The sequence below is a fragment of the Myxocyprinus asiaticus genome, chromosome 11 (assembly GCF_019703515.2).
Source record: "Myxocyprinus asiaticus isolate MX2 ecotype Aquarium Trade chromosome 11, UBuf_Myxa_2, whole genome shotgun sequence".
Lineage (NCBI taxonomy): Eukaryota > Metazoa > Chordata > Actinopteri > Cypriniformes > Catostomidae > Myxocyprinus > Myxocyprinus asiaticus.
This window is the reverse complement of record NC_059354.1, coordinates 9,915,515-9,930,770: the sequence shown is the minus strand read 5'-3', so window position 1 is coordinate 9,930,770 and position 15,256 is coordinate 9,915,515. Positions and strand designations below refer to the sequence as shown.

General features: G+C 36.8%; 1 protein-coding gene across 2 annotated transcripts; it reads right to left on the bottom strand.

Annotated features, from left to right (window-relative positions):
- Window positions 1–2,244: 2,244 nt before the first annotated feature.
- On the bottom strand, window positions 2,245–13,293 carry LOC127447765 (CD48 antigen-like). 2 transcript variants are annotated; one of them, XM_051709825.1, is made up of 7 exons: window positions 13,078–13,292; window positions 7,537–7,830; window positions 5,162–5,407; window positions 4,911–5,027; window positions 4,576–4,764; window positions 3,814–3,984; window positions 2,245–3,274 (listed from the first exon to the last, which is right to left on the bottom strand). In XM_051709825.1, the coding sequence occupies exons 1-7, from the start codon at window positions 13,187–13,189 to the stop codon at window positions 3,213–3,215; spliced, it is 1,191 nt and encodes a 396-aa protein (XP_051565785.1). In that variant the 5' UTR covers window positions 13,190–13,292; the 3' UTR covers window positions 2,245–3,212. The 2 variants fall into 2 exon arrangements, with proteins under 2 accessions (XP_051565785.1, XP_051565787.1); XM_051709827.1 differs by lacking the exon at window positions 4,911–5,027 and having other exon boundaries at window positions 13,078–13,293.
- Between the last annotated feature and the right edge of the window lie 1,963 nt (window positions 13,294–15,256).

The window sequence follows — 15,256 nt, the reverse complement described above, 5'->3', positions numbered from 1 at the left end:
GAAATGAACACTCTCATTTACTCTTATGCCATCCCAGTTGTAGGGCTTTACTGGTTGTTTAGATCAGTGTTACTACTCAGAAATTATTTTAGTTATTAGATTCAATTTAAATATTAACTCATTAAAACCTCATATGGGGCTCCAGTCAATGGAGTGTGCTATGTTTAGGAGCAAGTTTGGTTATTGGCAATAATATCAAAGATAATTATTAAAATCAATAGAACATTGAGAATCAATGTTAGCTTTTTAATCCTTTAAAATCAACAATTATCAAAGATAATTGTTATTTGTTAACATCGATGAAACATTAATTAAAATTAACACTAGCTTATTGATCATTCAAAGATAATTATCAATTATCAAAAATCAATAGAATATTAATAAGGATTAACATTGACAGGGCACCACCCTGGAATCAGGGACTAATAACCAGATAGTAAAACGGTCTCAATATTAGATAGCTTTCTTAGGAAAATCAACGTCCAAAGAATATCGATTTTCGGGAAAAAATGAAGGTTTGAATCCAAGCACTGACATCCTGTCAGCATGACACAGGTGTATGCAAAACAAACCAAAACACTTCTCTTTGTAATATAACAGTTTATTTATGCAGTAATATCAATTAATAATTAATACAATGCAGTCAATAAACTTACAACTTACAACTACAAAATAAACTGTGATATGATTAGATATGGAAATACAAATAATCCTATAACACATAAGGTGTGTGTGTGGGTGTGTGGTTAGTACGAGAGAGAGAGAGAGAATAAAGTGACGGCCCTAAAGCCGATTTCGCGATAGTGGAAGAGAAAGCAGCTGTTAGTTCATTGCTCAGAGACGCGGTGGACGGCTCGTAAAAGTCCCGCGTTAATTTGACTCTTTAATGGATGAACTCAGTTTACCTGTCTCACCCGCAATGGCGAAAATGCACAACAGTCCAATTTGGTTGGACCACAATACAGCAAAACAAATTTGTGATAATTAATACCCTGAGTATTAATGAGTGGACATGGCGGTCCGTAAACTGTACAAGCAAAAACCTTGATACACAAGAATAACACACTATAATATTCTATCTCTGCCCAGATGTAAATCTCTTACTTGAATCGCATGAGGACACAGGTAGAATGTGTGTTCATCTGTCCTTTCACTCAGACTCGGTTCCTCAAGGCTTGGGTGATGACGGGAGGCCGTTTTCTCGCTCTGTCGGCTGGCGGTATGGCTGCTGATTCTTGGCAGGCTGGCGGAGAAATCAGCGACGTCGACTTGATTGAAGATGGAAGAGAAATCTTTAATCTCTTCACTTCTGCAGTCAAATGGATGAAGATGCGGATTGCTAGGCGGTCTCCTTCGGATCCGTTAGAGTGTTCGGTTGAACACAGAGTAATCTCAACTCATCCAGCGAGATGGAGATTGTATGGCCACAGTTTCAAGTCGGACATTACTTCCTTGTGCCACGAGGTTGCACATGAGAGCAGCGATGAACTGCTTCCACACACTGCAAGCAAATTTGCTGGAAGCAAATCCCGAAAGCATTTCAGAGGTATTTCAACTCCTGATGATGTCATGTTTGAGGTGCGTTCTGTTGTGCGCCTCATCCAATAGGAGTTGAGAGTTCGATCCTTTAGTGAGCAAGGCTTCATGGGAATTGTAGTCTTTTTTGGACTCCCTTTGTTTGATTTTGGTGCGATTTTTTATCAGTATAATTTACAACTTGGAATGTGGAGGCTTGAGTTAGGTTTTACGACTGTGTTAGGCCTGCCTTTGTCTTCTATCTGAATACATGAGGCCCAACACAGATGTATGACTTTCTTCAACCGAACACAAATGAAGATTTTTAGAATATTTCAGCTCTGTAGGTCCATACAATGCAAGTGAATTGGTGGCAACATTTTGGAGCTCCAAAAATCATAAAGGTGTCACAAAAGTAATCCATATGACTCCAGTATTTAAATCCAAATCTTCTGAAGTGATATTACAGGTGTGGGTGAGAAACAGATCAATATTTAAGTTCATTTTTATTTTAAATTCTCCCTACTCAGTCAGGCTTCACTTTCACATTCTTGTGTTTTTGTTGATTCACATTCTTCATGCATATTGCTCACTACTGGGAGGAAGAAGAATTTCAAGCAAAAATTGACTTTAATCTGTTTCTCACCCATACCTATAATATCACTTTAGAAGATATGGATTGAAATACTGGAGTCATATAGATTACTTTTATGATGCCTTCGTGATTTTTGGAGCTCCAAAATGTTGGCACCCATTCACTTGCATTGTATGGACCTACAGAGCTGAAATATTCTCCTAAAATTCTTTGTGTTCTGCAGAAGTAAGTTATACACACCTGTGATGGCACGAGGGTGAGTAAATTATGAGAGCATGTTCATTTTTGGGTGAACTACTCCTTTAACAAAAAAATCTTCCCAACCCCACCCCTGAGATGTTCTGCGAACCCCCTTATGGCCCTCTAGGCCACGGGTCACTGAACACCAGTTTGAAAACCCCTGTTCTAAATTATCATGAAGCTATATTTATGAAATCTTTGATGCTGATAAGCACCTCTTATATAATTTACTACTCTTTGATCATGCTGCTCATCTTTGTCCATCTCAGTCTTTACTCATTTGCTGAACAAATAAATTCAACAATTTAGGTCTGAGTAAAGACTGTTTTCCATACCATTCAAATTATGTAACATTAAAGGCATATAGTTCTCCCAAAAATGAAAATTATCCTCAGTCACTATTCACTTTCATTGCATCTCTTTTTTTTTTTTTTTTAACAACACGGGAAACTGAAAAAGCCACATAATTCAATTTTAAGGTAATGATCACCTTGTCCAGACATCTTAACCTTGTTTCTTTTTTGAACAAAATAAATGGCAACTGCTATGATCACAGAAATGATGATGATGATGATGATGACATTTTTTTAACAATGTGTTCCACATAAGAAAATCAAATGGGTTTGAAACAACATGAGTGTGAGTGAATGATGACAGAATTATCATTTTTGGGTGAGATATCCATTTAAGATTAATGATTTTCAAATTACAATTTCAGTGATTAATCACACAAAAAAAATCTTTGTTAGATATTTGTGCTTGGCAATGTGTGGAATAATTTTACAGATTTATAGTGTTCCAAGTTGAGAAAGTGCTAAATTGAACAGTGCATAATTCATATTTCAGAAAATTTGGGTGGTAGTCATTTGGGTTCCAATTCCTCAATTTTCTTTACCATTTCTTGCACACTCTGCCTCTGTTCCACTGTTGATAAAAATGAAAGAAGAGTACATTTATAAATTGCTATATCTTTATTTATTTTGATTATATTAATTTCACCACCATGCTATGTTGTAACTTCTTTTTTTCCATAGAAAGTAAATAAATGCACAAACTCATATTCATATTATGGATTGATTAGAAACGATGTCAAAGCTTTGCAGCAAACACAAAACTTAAGTGGTATACTGAATTATAAATTGCTATATATACAAAATAAAAATAAAAAATTATAAAAAACAAATTGCTTTGCCCATGTAAAGCTCATTGGCATGATACTAGGGTGATGTTTTTTTGGCTGTTGATCGTCCATCAGATGAAAATTTTCTGAAAATTAAAATCCCTAAAAATAATAGCACGCCTCTCTTCAATATGCTGCACAATTTTTTTAATACTTCTTGTCAGTAGCACAATTGTGTAGGATAAGTTACGCACCAAAGTTTAATATATGGTTGGGGGTTTGTTCAAATGAGCACTAGTGATGTTTGCCTTTGCAAAACTGCACATGCTGTTAATGTATTTACCTGATTCATGTATCTGTTCCCGGGAGTTTTTTACATCTTGTTGAATATCTTCTTCATCAGCACATCCTGAGTTTTCATCTTCATCTTTAGACTCTCCTCTGTCATCACTCATCTCCACTTCATTCTTCTCTTCATTATCTCTTGTTATAGATCTCTCATTAATATTGTGTGCTGGAAATACAAACAGTAACTTAATGATCTCTTCTTAGTAGTTTTTGTGACATTAAACGCAAAATAAGCAATTGCTTACAGTAAATTTCAGTTTGTTCTTCACACTGTTATCATTTGGCCTTAGGATACATGGAATATAATGCATGTGTTGCATGGACAGCTTTTATGATACTTTCAGTGCTTTATTGTCCTTTTTGGAGCTTAGCAGTATAAATCACCATTCACTTTCGAGCAGCTTAGACTTTATTGCTAAGTCCAACAGACTTATTCCATTAATTTTAAGAAGTGAAACTTGTGTGTGATTACAAACATGCATTGAAAATAACTGATACCTAAAGTCTTTTTAGTTGTTTAAACGTACAGTAGTTTAAAGTTGCTGTCGCTGTGAAATAAAAGTAGATGATGCATTACACCCCTTCAGTACGTCATGAAAAAAAGTTTGTTTGTAGTTCCAGACTTAACATGCATAAATATGTTTATTCATTAAAATTTGGAGACATGGAAGTGTTATTGAAGTTCTAATTTGCAATAAAACGTCCAAATCAAATCCCCCACAAATGCACATGATTTCATGTAAATCTGTTTAATTACCATTTTTATGTTGGCAAATCTGTTCAGTCAGATCCTCTTTATTTATAACTAGTGGACTATTTTCATCTGCACATATTGCGCTTTCATCTAATTTACTTTCCTCATTCATACTGTCATCATTGTCCACAAACTCCTTTCTGTCTTCACTTATTTCCTGCTCTCTGTTTTCCTCTGCATCTGCATCTTCAGCTTTAAATAAATAAAACAAAATGAAATGAGACTTCTTGGTTAATACATGCAAATACAATTCAGGGAGGATTAGGGACAATTCAATTATTCTTGGAAACATGGGAAACTGAAAAAGCCACATAATTCAATTTTAAGGTAATGATCACCTTGTCCAGACATCTTAACCTTGTTTCTTTTTTTAACAAAATAAATGGCAACTGCTATGATCACAGAAATGATGATGATGATGATGATGATGATGATCAGATTTAATTGTGATCCATCTAATAATAACAAAAACATAATAATAAAAAAGCAGGCGCTTTATCATGAACATTGTATTTCTGCTCCTCAGTTTTCAGCAGTTATTGTAAAGTACAGCAGTTCTTGTGTACGAATTGATTATGATATGTCAGACCTGTGTTGCACTCTTTCAGAATAAAGCTGGTGTTCTTCTGGCTCACTTGATTTTTCACAGTGCAGGTATAAGCTGAGTCCAGATTCTCCTCTTTGCTGATATTAAGCTCTTGTCCAGACTGCTGTGCTGCATTTGATCCACTCCATTCATAGGTTGCTGGAAACTGAGAATCCACAGAACAGAACAATGTTCTTGATTCTGCAGTACGATTCAGTTCACAGGTCACTTTAGGCTCTGGAACAGGATCTGAGCAGAAACACAGTGAATAATGGTTTATCTATTACAAATATTTTATAAACAACAGAAAATCTTAAGTGTAAATGCTAATGTTGTGATTACTAGTACTACTATTTGCAAATGTGAGACTATGACTAATTTTTGACTCATAATATTATGAGAATATGACACGTGTCATTGTATAACTATAGCCTGAGATAAGTCTTATGGCTAAATACGGGGACCCCTTGATGAATATTAGAGATGGAGCAGTGACCCCATTACACTATAAAGTGCTAACCAGCAATTGTAACTTTAAGGAGCTATTTCTACCTGATCTAACACTTAAAATTAGATTCATTAGTGTTTCCTAATGGTTGATTCAGACTATTTTTGGCTTAAATCAAACCAGTTAATTTAGATGTTAATATGAGGCACATTTTTAGGTTAACATTTTTTACATTATATATATTGTATAAACATGAGAAATGCATTTTCCTGGCATATAATAACAGGTGTAAATTACCTCTATAATGTATACTTTGTTATGATGCTTACATTGCAAAACCATTAAAATAATCAATAATGAACAAACTTTATTGTCTTTATCTTAACTTATATATTTATAATGTATATTTTATATTATATATATATATATATATATATATATATATATGCTATATTTACTGTACATATACACTGGCAGCCAAAAGTTTGGAATAATGTACAGATTTTGCTCTTATGGAAAGAAATTGGTACTTTTATTCGCCAAAGTGGCATTCAACTGATCACATTGTATAGTCAGGACTTTAATAGGGTGAAAAATTACTATTACAATTTGAAAAAAAAATTCAGAACTTCTTGAACTACTTCAAAGTGTTCTCATCAAAAAATCCTCCACATGCAGCAATGACGAAAGAAAAGCTTTGCAGATCCTTGGCATTCTAGCTGTAAGTTTGTCCAGATACTCAGGTGACATTTCACCCCACACTTCCTGTAGCACTTGCCATAGATGTGGCTGTCTTGTCGGGCACATCTCACGCACCTTACAGTCTAGCTGATCCCACAAAAGCTCAATGGGGTTAAGATCCATAACACTCTTTTCCAATTATCTCTTGTCCAATGTCTGTGTTTCTTTGTACCTTTTCTTTTTGTTTTTCTGTTTCAGAAGTGGCTTTTTCTTTGTAATTCTTCCCCTAAGGCCTGCACCCCTGAGTCTTCTCTTTACTGTTGTACATGAAACTGGTGTTGAGCGGGTAGAATTCAATGAAGCTGTCAGCTGAGGACATGTGAGGTGTCTATTTCTTAAACTAGAGACTCTGATGTACTTATCCTCTTGTTTAGTTGTATATCTGGCCTTCCACATCTCTTTCTGTCCTTATTAGAGCCAGTTGTCCTTTGTCTTTGAAGACTGTAGTGTACACCTTTATATGAAATATTCTGTTTTTTGGCAATTTCAAGTATTGTATAGCCTTCATTCCTCAAAACAATGATTGACTGACGAGTTTCTAGAGAAAGCTGTTTCTTTTTTTTTGTTGCCATTTTTGACCTAATATTGACCTTAAGACATGCCAGTCTATTGCATACTGTGACAACTCAAAAACAAACACAAAGACAATGTTAAGCTTAATTTAATGAACCAAATAGCTTTCAGCTGTGTTTGATATAATGACAAGTGATTTTCTAGTACCAAATGATCAATTTAGCATGATTACTCAAGGATAAGGTGTTGGAGTGATGGCTTCTGGAAATGGGGCCTGTCTAGATTTGATCAAAAATGACTTTTTTCAAATAGTGATGGTGCTGTTTTTTTACATCAGTAATGTCTTGACTATACTTTGTGATCAGTTGAATGCCACTTTGGTGAAATTAATGTACCAATTTGTTCCGAAACAGCAAAATCTGTACATTATTCCAGACTTTTGACTGCCAGTGTGTGTGTGTGTGTGTGTATATATATATATTTACAAGATATATACAAGATTTCTTTGGTAAACCAGAGACGGATGCTTGACATCCAACTTCACTAGCTAAGTTTTTTTGGTAAACAGCATGGCTATGATTGTCCACCAGCAAGACCAGCACCAATTCATGCTTGTCTAACCTGTCTTTTCAGCAGGGGTGTCTTCTTTCATTCTTAATCGTATAAAGTCACTTACCAATTACTTGAACATCATGTGCAGAATGTTTCAGCTTTCCATTTATTTGTATTACAGACCCATAAACACCACTGTCACTGTTGGTCATATGATGAACTGTGAGCTGTCCAGTAGAGATGGCAATCTCTGTTCTTCCTTTGAATTGACCATACTCTTGAAATTTAATCAAATCATGTTCAGCCACCTTATTTCCATTGTATGTCCATATTATGTCTTCAAGTGTTCCTCCAGGTACATTTGGATTTAAGGTAACACTCTTCCCACTCTTGACATAGGTGACACAAATTACAGCATCTGATAAACATTAATAAAGTGTTAATGCGTTAATAATTCAACAAACACATTCAATATGTGAGCGAATGCAAAGAACAAGGTGCAATGATGAACATCTAAATCTTATCAACATTAGATGATGATTTATAATGAAAATGACAATCTTGATGAATCAAGTTTTTAGCTCTAGTTTTCCATTAATAGCAGTTCTAAATATTAAGTCCAGGCTGCTAAAAGCTATTTTTAAATTAACAATGTTACTTCTTCACTCTCTTAAAAACAAAACAGGAAAGACCAGAACTAGTTGCCATGTACAGTATTCATTGTCACAAGGGCTATATTTCAGTTACTACAAGACTTCAGAAGTCTAATTTTACAAAAGGTCTAATCATGCAGGTTCCTTTTTTTCTCGAGTAGAGGTTTTGTATGCTGGTTTTAAACTGTCTTTCAAACTCAAATTCCATAATCATAGTTTTGTAATATAGATTGCTGAAAAGACTTTATTGACAGGTTCCCATTGTGTCAGCTTACTCCACAGTGTGAATGTGTTTATTAAACCAAATATTTTTTCCTAGACAACAACAGTACATGTGTTAGCAAAGACTTTAAAGCTGAAGTGTTTAATATCTATGCCACTAAATGGAATAGCAAAAATAAATGTTGTTTACAAACAGATTTCTGAACACACCCCTTCATCTCCCATTGGTCGAACTAAGGGTACATTTACACGACAACGATGTACTAAAAACTGAAAAAATTTTCCTTTGCGTTTTTGAAAAGTTTGCGTTGTGAAAAGTTGACGACAACGTTGTCAAAACGATCCCCGTTCACACAGATCCGTGAAAACGACTAAAAATGCTGTATTACGCATGCCAGGCCAGTAGTTGGCGATGTCACTTTGTAAAGAAACACTACGTGCCTGCGCACATAAGCATTCTTCCACAGAGCGGTGAATACAAACAATGAAGATGGTGATCGCTGGTCGTAGTAGTTATGCAGTAAATCTACACTTTGCTGGAGAAGCGTCAATAAACTCAAAATCTTGAGCAGCACAAACACAGTCCAGTAGTCCGCCATTGTAGTTTTGAATGTCTCGCGAATTGTACTCGTGTGCATGCCTATAGACTGAACTCTCAAGATTATTCAGTAAACTCTGCTCATTTTTACCATCACTTCATCTTTACCTTCTTCTGTATTCCTCCTGCTGACTCTTGGGCTGGTAGGAGAGTGAGTTAACATAACAAGCTGTTGATGTTGACTGGTTTTTGATATCAGACAGAATTCCGATATATGCATATCTTCTGACGGAGAGAGAGGTCTTGTGTACACTGGATCTAACATGCATTTTCACTGCCTCATGTTTTCATATTCTAAGCATATCATTGAATACTGTACATGGCATCACATCTGTGTCTTTAGGCTATATACATAGGCGGTGGGTGAATGAATTGCAGGGTAAAGGTACATAATATAACATTTAAAATACAAATACATTTTCCCCATCTGAATCCATACATTAATTTCAAGATTTTCAAATTGCAGGTTCTGCCTAATGTACAATGTTCACACTCCATACAAAACACTCCAAATGAATAAATTGTTGATTATTGTTATTTGCACAGACACCAGTATTCATAATGATAATTATACATCTCAAATTGATGCCTGTCAATCCATCATTCTTTATATAACACGTAATACACGTGCGCATGACGTCATCGTTTTCACAAATTCGTGTTTTTGTATGTTTACACGGAGATGATAATGGCATCATTTTCAAAAACTTGCACTTTGAAACCCGTTTTCAAAAGTTTGCGTTTTCAGGCCCCAAAACACCATTGTCTTGTAAATGAACAGCCAAAACGCATAAAAAGTTTTCCGTTTTTAGTTGAAAACGTTGTCGTGTAAACGGCCCCTAAAATGTAGTCCTGCCCCCAATTCACCCCACTGGTTGAGCCAATGTTGTTGTGTCAGGCTGGACGGGTCGCTGTGTTTATACTTCTCTGGGTAATCAACATACAAATTGTTTAATTATAATTGTTTCTGCATATTAAGATGGGATAGGAAAAGGTATTGGAAGATAAAAAAAATTACACACATCAGCTTTAAGTGTCAGTACAGAAATTCACTTTACATTCAAAAATAAAACATTCACTGGAGTAAAAGTGCTCACTAGCTTTGGTCTACCCATCAGGTTATTAACTAGTTTTCCATTGCATCTCCTTTTAAAAAGCAGGTCCAAAATAAAATCCTGGCTGATACTTAAAAGTTGTCTACTTAAAAAAACATGTTAAAATGTCCAAACAAATTAACTATATCAAAGAAAAATCTATCTGCACTCCATTATTTTATATTGTCGTTTTATTTCACATAGGCTGGGCCAATTATAGGCATTACATTTATGTTGGAGGACCCCCTAATGGTGGAAAAACAAAATGTTTACTTGTAATTTGTATTATTTAGTGTGGTATGACATGCATCAAAGTGGTAACTCATTCAAATTATCACATAATCTGCTTCAAGCAGTACTCTTTAATCTTATACAAAGTTTCAATGCCAAAAACTTTGCAAACAGAGCCTTCCAGTGTTCAAAGAATACAACATCAATAGACATTTTTCCACCAAGCATGCTAACTATGCTACAAATTTGTCTCAGCGTGAAAGAGTGAGCAAAGCTCAGAGATAAGCATTCAACCTTCTTGCCAGACAGAATATTTTCATAAGGCAGTCAACTATTCAAGAGTCAGCTACAAAAGTTAGCTACATACTGGCACATAAAATAGCAAAGCACAGTAAACCATTTTCAGAGGAGAAGTCCTTGAAGGACTACATGGTAGAAATAGCTGACATATTGTGCCCTGACAGCAAAAGTAAATTCGAAAGCAGCCTGTCTCGCCGCATAGTCCGTCGGCATGTGGAAGTCATTGATGATGTGTTGGTTGCTGAATTATCAAGAAAGGCAGCTGACTTCACTTTTTTTCCCATTGCACTTTACCAAAGCATGTATATCAAAGATACTGCCCGACTACTAATATTCATCCAAGAAACTAGCTACAAGTTTTAAATAGTGGAAGAATTTCTTGCTATGGAGTTAATGAAGGGGACAACAAGGGGATCAGACCTCTATGTCAGGGTGTCTGGATGTTTGGAGAGACTGAATCTGCCATGGGCTAAATTGCTAAACGTAACCACTGTTGGATCTCCAAATCTAACCGGGAAGAACGTTAGACTACTGCAAAGGATACAGGGCAAGGTAAGAAAGGATGATCCCAACTCCTTTTGCAAAACTGTCCTGAAAACTGACCATGACTCTAAGCCTGTGGTTAAACTGGCCTGCGGGCTCAATCATCGCCAGTTCATTCAGCTACTTGAGGACACTGACACAGAGCACACGGATTGGTTGTATCACTCGAATGTTCGCTGGCTAAGTCTGGGGAATGTGTTTTGCCATGTGTGGGAGCTGAGAGAGGAGGTCGAGACGTTTCTTGTGACGGTGGGGAAGGTTTGACGAGTTTGCAGAGCTAAAAGACCTAGACTGGGTGTGCGACTTGGCATTCAGGGTGGATGTACCTGGCAATCTGAATGATTTCAACCTTAAACTACAAGGAAAGAATGTGTTTGTGCACAAACTGCATTCATGTGTGCGAGTGTTCAAAGCTAAGCTGGTCTTGTTTTCCGGGTAAATTACCAACGTTGGCCAGTCTGGAGGTGCCATCCCACCACACTGCGAAATACTGTACACTACCGCACTGACAGACCTCCATAATGTATTCAATTGGTGTTTCTCTAACTTTGCCAAGATTGAAAGTGAACTAGAGCTGGTGTCCTCCCCTCTTAACTTAGACTGCGAGAAAGCTCCTCCAGATCCATCCAGTGTGATCCTGCACTCAAGGAAACATATGCCACAGCCTCACTAGACAAATTGTATGGCTCACTGAGTGAAACAAAGAATGCTCGTTTTATTTGGCTCCACTTATGTTTGCGAGAAACGTTTTCTGTGTTCAATTTCAACAAGTCCCGCTACAGATCATGGCTAATGGATAAACATCTGTCTGCTGTACTAAGGATCTCAACATCAGACGCCTCAATTGTTCACATTAAGTTACAGAATTTAATTGATAAATATAACCAACAGAAAGACACACACACACACACACACAGAGAGAGAGAGAGAGCGAGAGAGAGAGTCTGTACAACTAGGGGGCATGTTATGACACACACGGTTTAAACGTTTCCACACACACTGGTAAGACGAAACTTCATTTGTTTACATGTTGCCATATCAGCACTGTGTAGAGAAAAAATTGCAGCAAAATTCAAAAAACTTTGGAAAATATAGACAAAAGTTCATTTTACAGCAGCAAAAGTAAAAATTCTAACTAAAGTTCATTTTCATTTTTGTTTTTAGAGTCTATTTAAAACGAGGCAAACTTGGTATAATTTAAATCTCCAATCTTTTAGCTAGCATCTTGCATATTCTTTGCATTATTAGCTGGCCAGCAGAAGTGACCAATCAGGTTTAAATCCCAGTTGTAACACTGTATTACAATGTGCCCAAATTAGAACAAACTATATTTTAATTCCATGCAGTCAGATATGTAATATACATAATTCCTCTTAATGCGTGTGTGTGTCTGTGCGTGCGTGTGTGTGTATATGTGCGTTTGTTTGTGCGTGCGTGCGTTCAAGCAACCTATACGCTGTATTCATGAAACAAGTCCACATTTTTGTACCAGACATGTGTAAAATTAATGTGAAAAAAAGATAAATACTTTGAACCCCAAGTGCATTTACGCAAACTTAAGAAAGTTAAAACGTGTTTGTGCCCCGCTCTCTCCTACCTTATAAAGTAATCTGCTGTGCCGTAATTTCATGTGATTTAACATAAATCGGCATTATGCTTTTCATGTTCCATATTAGTCTTCCAATGTGTGGCCACCAGCTTACTTTATCAATGTCAGTATGGCCCTCTGATAACAAAAAAAAAAAAAAAAAAAAAAAAAAAAAAGTTAATAATAATGTAGAAACGGGAGAAAATAAAACGACAAAAATACGATAAGGGAGTTCGGATTTATTTATTAATTGCTAGGCTATACCTGAAGTTGCCTAATCACCTAGTGTAGTGATCCTTTCACTTCAAAGGTCTAAAAAAGCAACCTTGTTCAATGTTTGCTTAATCAGTAAATCAGAATACCAAAGTAGTGAATATTTATAACAATGCAAGTTTCCAATGACCAGTAAACATCAAATAAATAGCATTATACTCACCGAATCTTGTTAGTGTTAAACAGATGAAAAAATGAAATGCTTTCCAAAGAGCCATCATTTTTATGCTTTTACTTTTGCTTTGTTGCCTCACCTGATCTAGGTATTTAATCATACCGGTTACATCTGACTGTAGTTTAGTCTGACATTTTTAGGATCTACAGAGAGTTGTTGCTGTTGTTTGTTTTACACAGAGTTGTGAACTATAAATGAAAGTGCAGTCTTAATTTCATGTGAACATTTTCACATGGGTGGTGCAAATAGTCACATGACCAAAACAAATTAAGCAAAACCTGTCATAATAAACTACCATATTTGCTATATAAAATGTTTAAAGGATCTTTTATTGGTTTATTAATAAAAATCTCATGTAAATTATGGCTACAGGACAAATAAACATGTATGCTGGTGTAGCGGAGTGGGGGGTAGGAGGATAGGGCTGTTGCACCAGCAGAGGGGGTAGAATGCTGCTGATGCTAATATGTTACGGAAAACCAATCGATAAGCTGACTACACCACCCTGTAATTAACAGTAAAATACTAACCCAATCACAAATAGAAAAAGGCACACAGGTTCGTTGTTTCAAAAGAAAAGGGCAAGAGATGTGAATACCAAAGTACAAACATATTTGATTTATTTTAACATTAGATGAGTCATATGGACACTGCACACGCATTCCATTATTTAAAAGTGTATTAAAATTATGAGCACCGCAATCACCTGCGTGATTCATAACAGACTTCACACACAACCATAATACAGCATTTACACTTGAGGGCTGAGGCTTACCAGGAGCAGGTAGGCTAGCAGAGCACAAAGATCCCCCGATAAAAAAAGACACTTCACCCACAAGTATACACTCTCATTTACACAAGCACACAAGTGTAAACTCTCACTCACACAAGTACACAAGCATACACTCTCACTAACACAAGCACACAAGCGTACACTCTCACTCACACAAGCCCATAAGTGTACACTCTTACTCACACAAGCACACAAGCGTAAACTCTCACTCACACAAGCACACAAGCGTACACTCTCACTCACACAAGCACACAAGTGTAAACTCTCACTCACACAAGCCCATAAGTGTACACTCTTACTCACACAAGCACACAAGTGTACACTCACACAAGCGTACACTCACACAAGTGTACACTCTCACTTACACAAGCACACAATGTACACTCTCACACAAGCGTACACTCACACAAGTGTACACTCTCACTCACACAAGCACACAAACGTAAACTCTCACTCACACAAGCACACAAGCGTACACTCTCACTCACACAAGCACACAAGCGTACACTCTCACTCACACAAGCACACAAGCGTAAACTCTCACTCACACAAGCACACAAGCGTACACTCTCACTCACACAAGCACACAAGTGTAAACTCTCACTCACACAAGCCCATAAGTGTACACTCTTACTCACACAAGCACACAAGTGTACACTCACACAAGCACACAAGCGTAAACTCTCACTTACACAAGCACACAATGTACACTCTCACACAAGCGTACACTCTCACTCATACAAGCACACAAGTGTACACTCTTACTCACACAAGCCCATAAGTGTATACTCTTACTCACACAAGCACACAAGTGTACACTCACACAAGCACACCAGTGTACACTCTCACTCACACAAGCACACAAGCGTACACTCTCACTCACACAAGTGTACACTCTCACTTACACAAGCATACAAGTGTACACTCTCACTCAAACAAGCATACACTCTCACTCACACAAGTGTACACTCTCACTTACACAAGCATACAAGTGTACACTCTCACTCAAACAAGCATACACTCTCACTCACACAAGCACACAAGCGTACATTCTCACTCACACAAGCACACAAGTGTACACTCTCACTCACAAGCACACAAGCATACAGTCTCACTCACACAAGCACACAAGCATACACTCTCACTCAAACAAGCGTACACTCTCACTCACACAAGCACACAAGCATATACTCTAACTCACACAAGCACACAAGCATACACTCTCACTCAAACAAGCGTACACTCTCACTCACACAAGCATACACTCTCACTCACACAAGCGTACACTCTCACTCACACAAGTGTACACTCACTCACACAAGCACACAAGTGTACACTCTCACTCACACAAGCACACAAGCATACACTCTCACT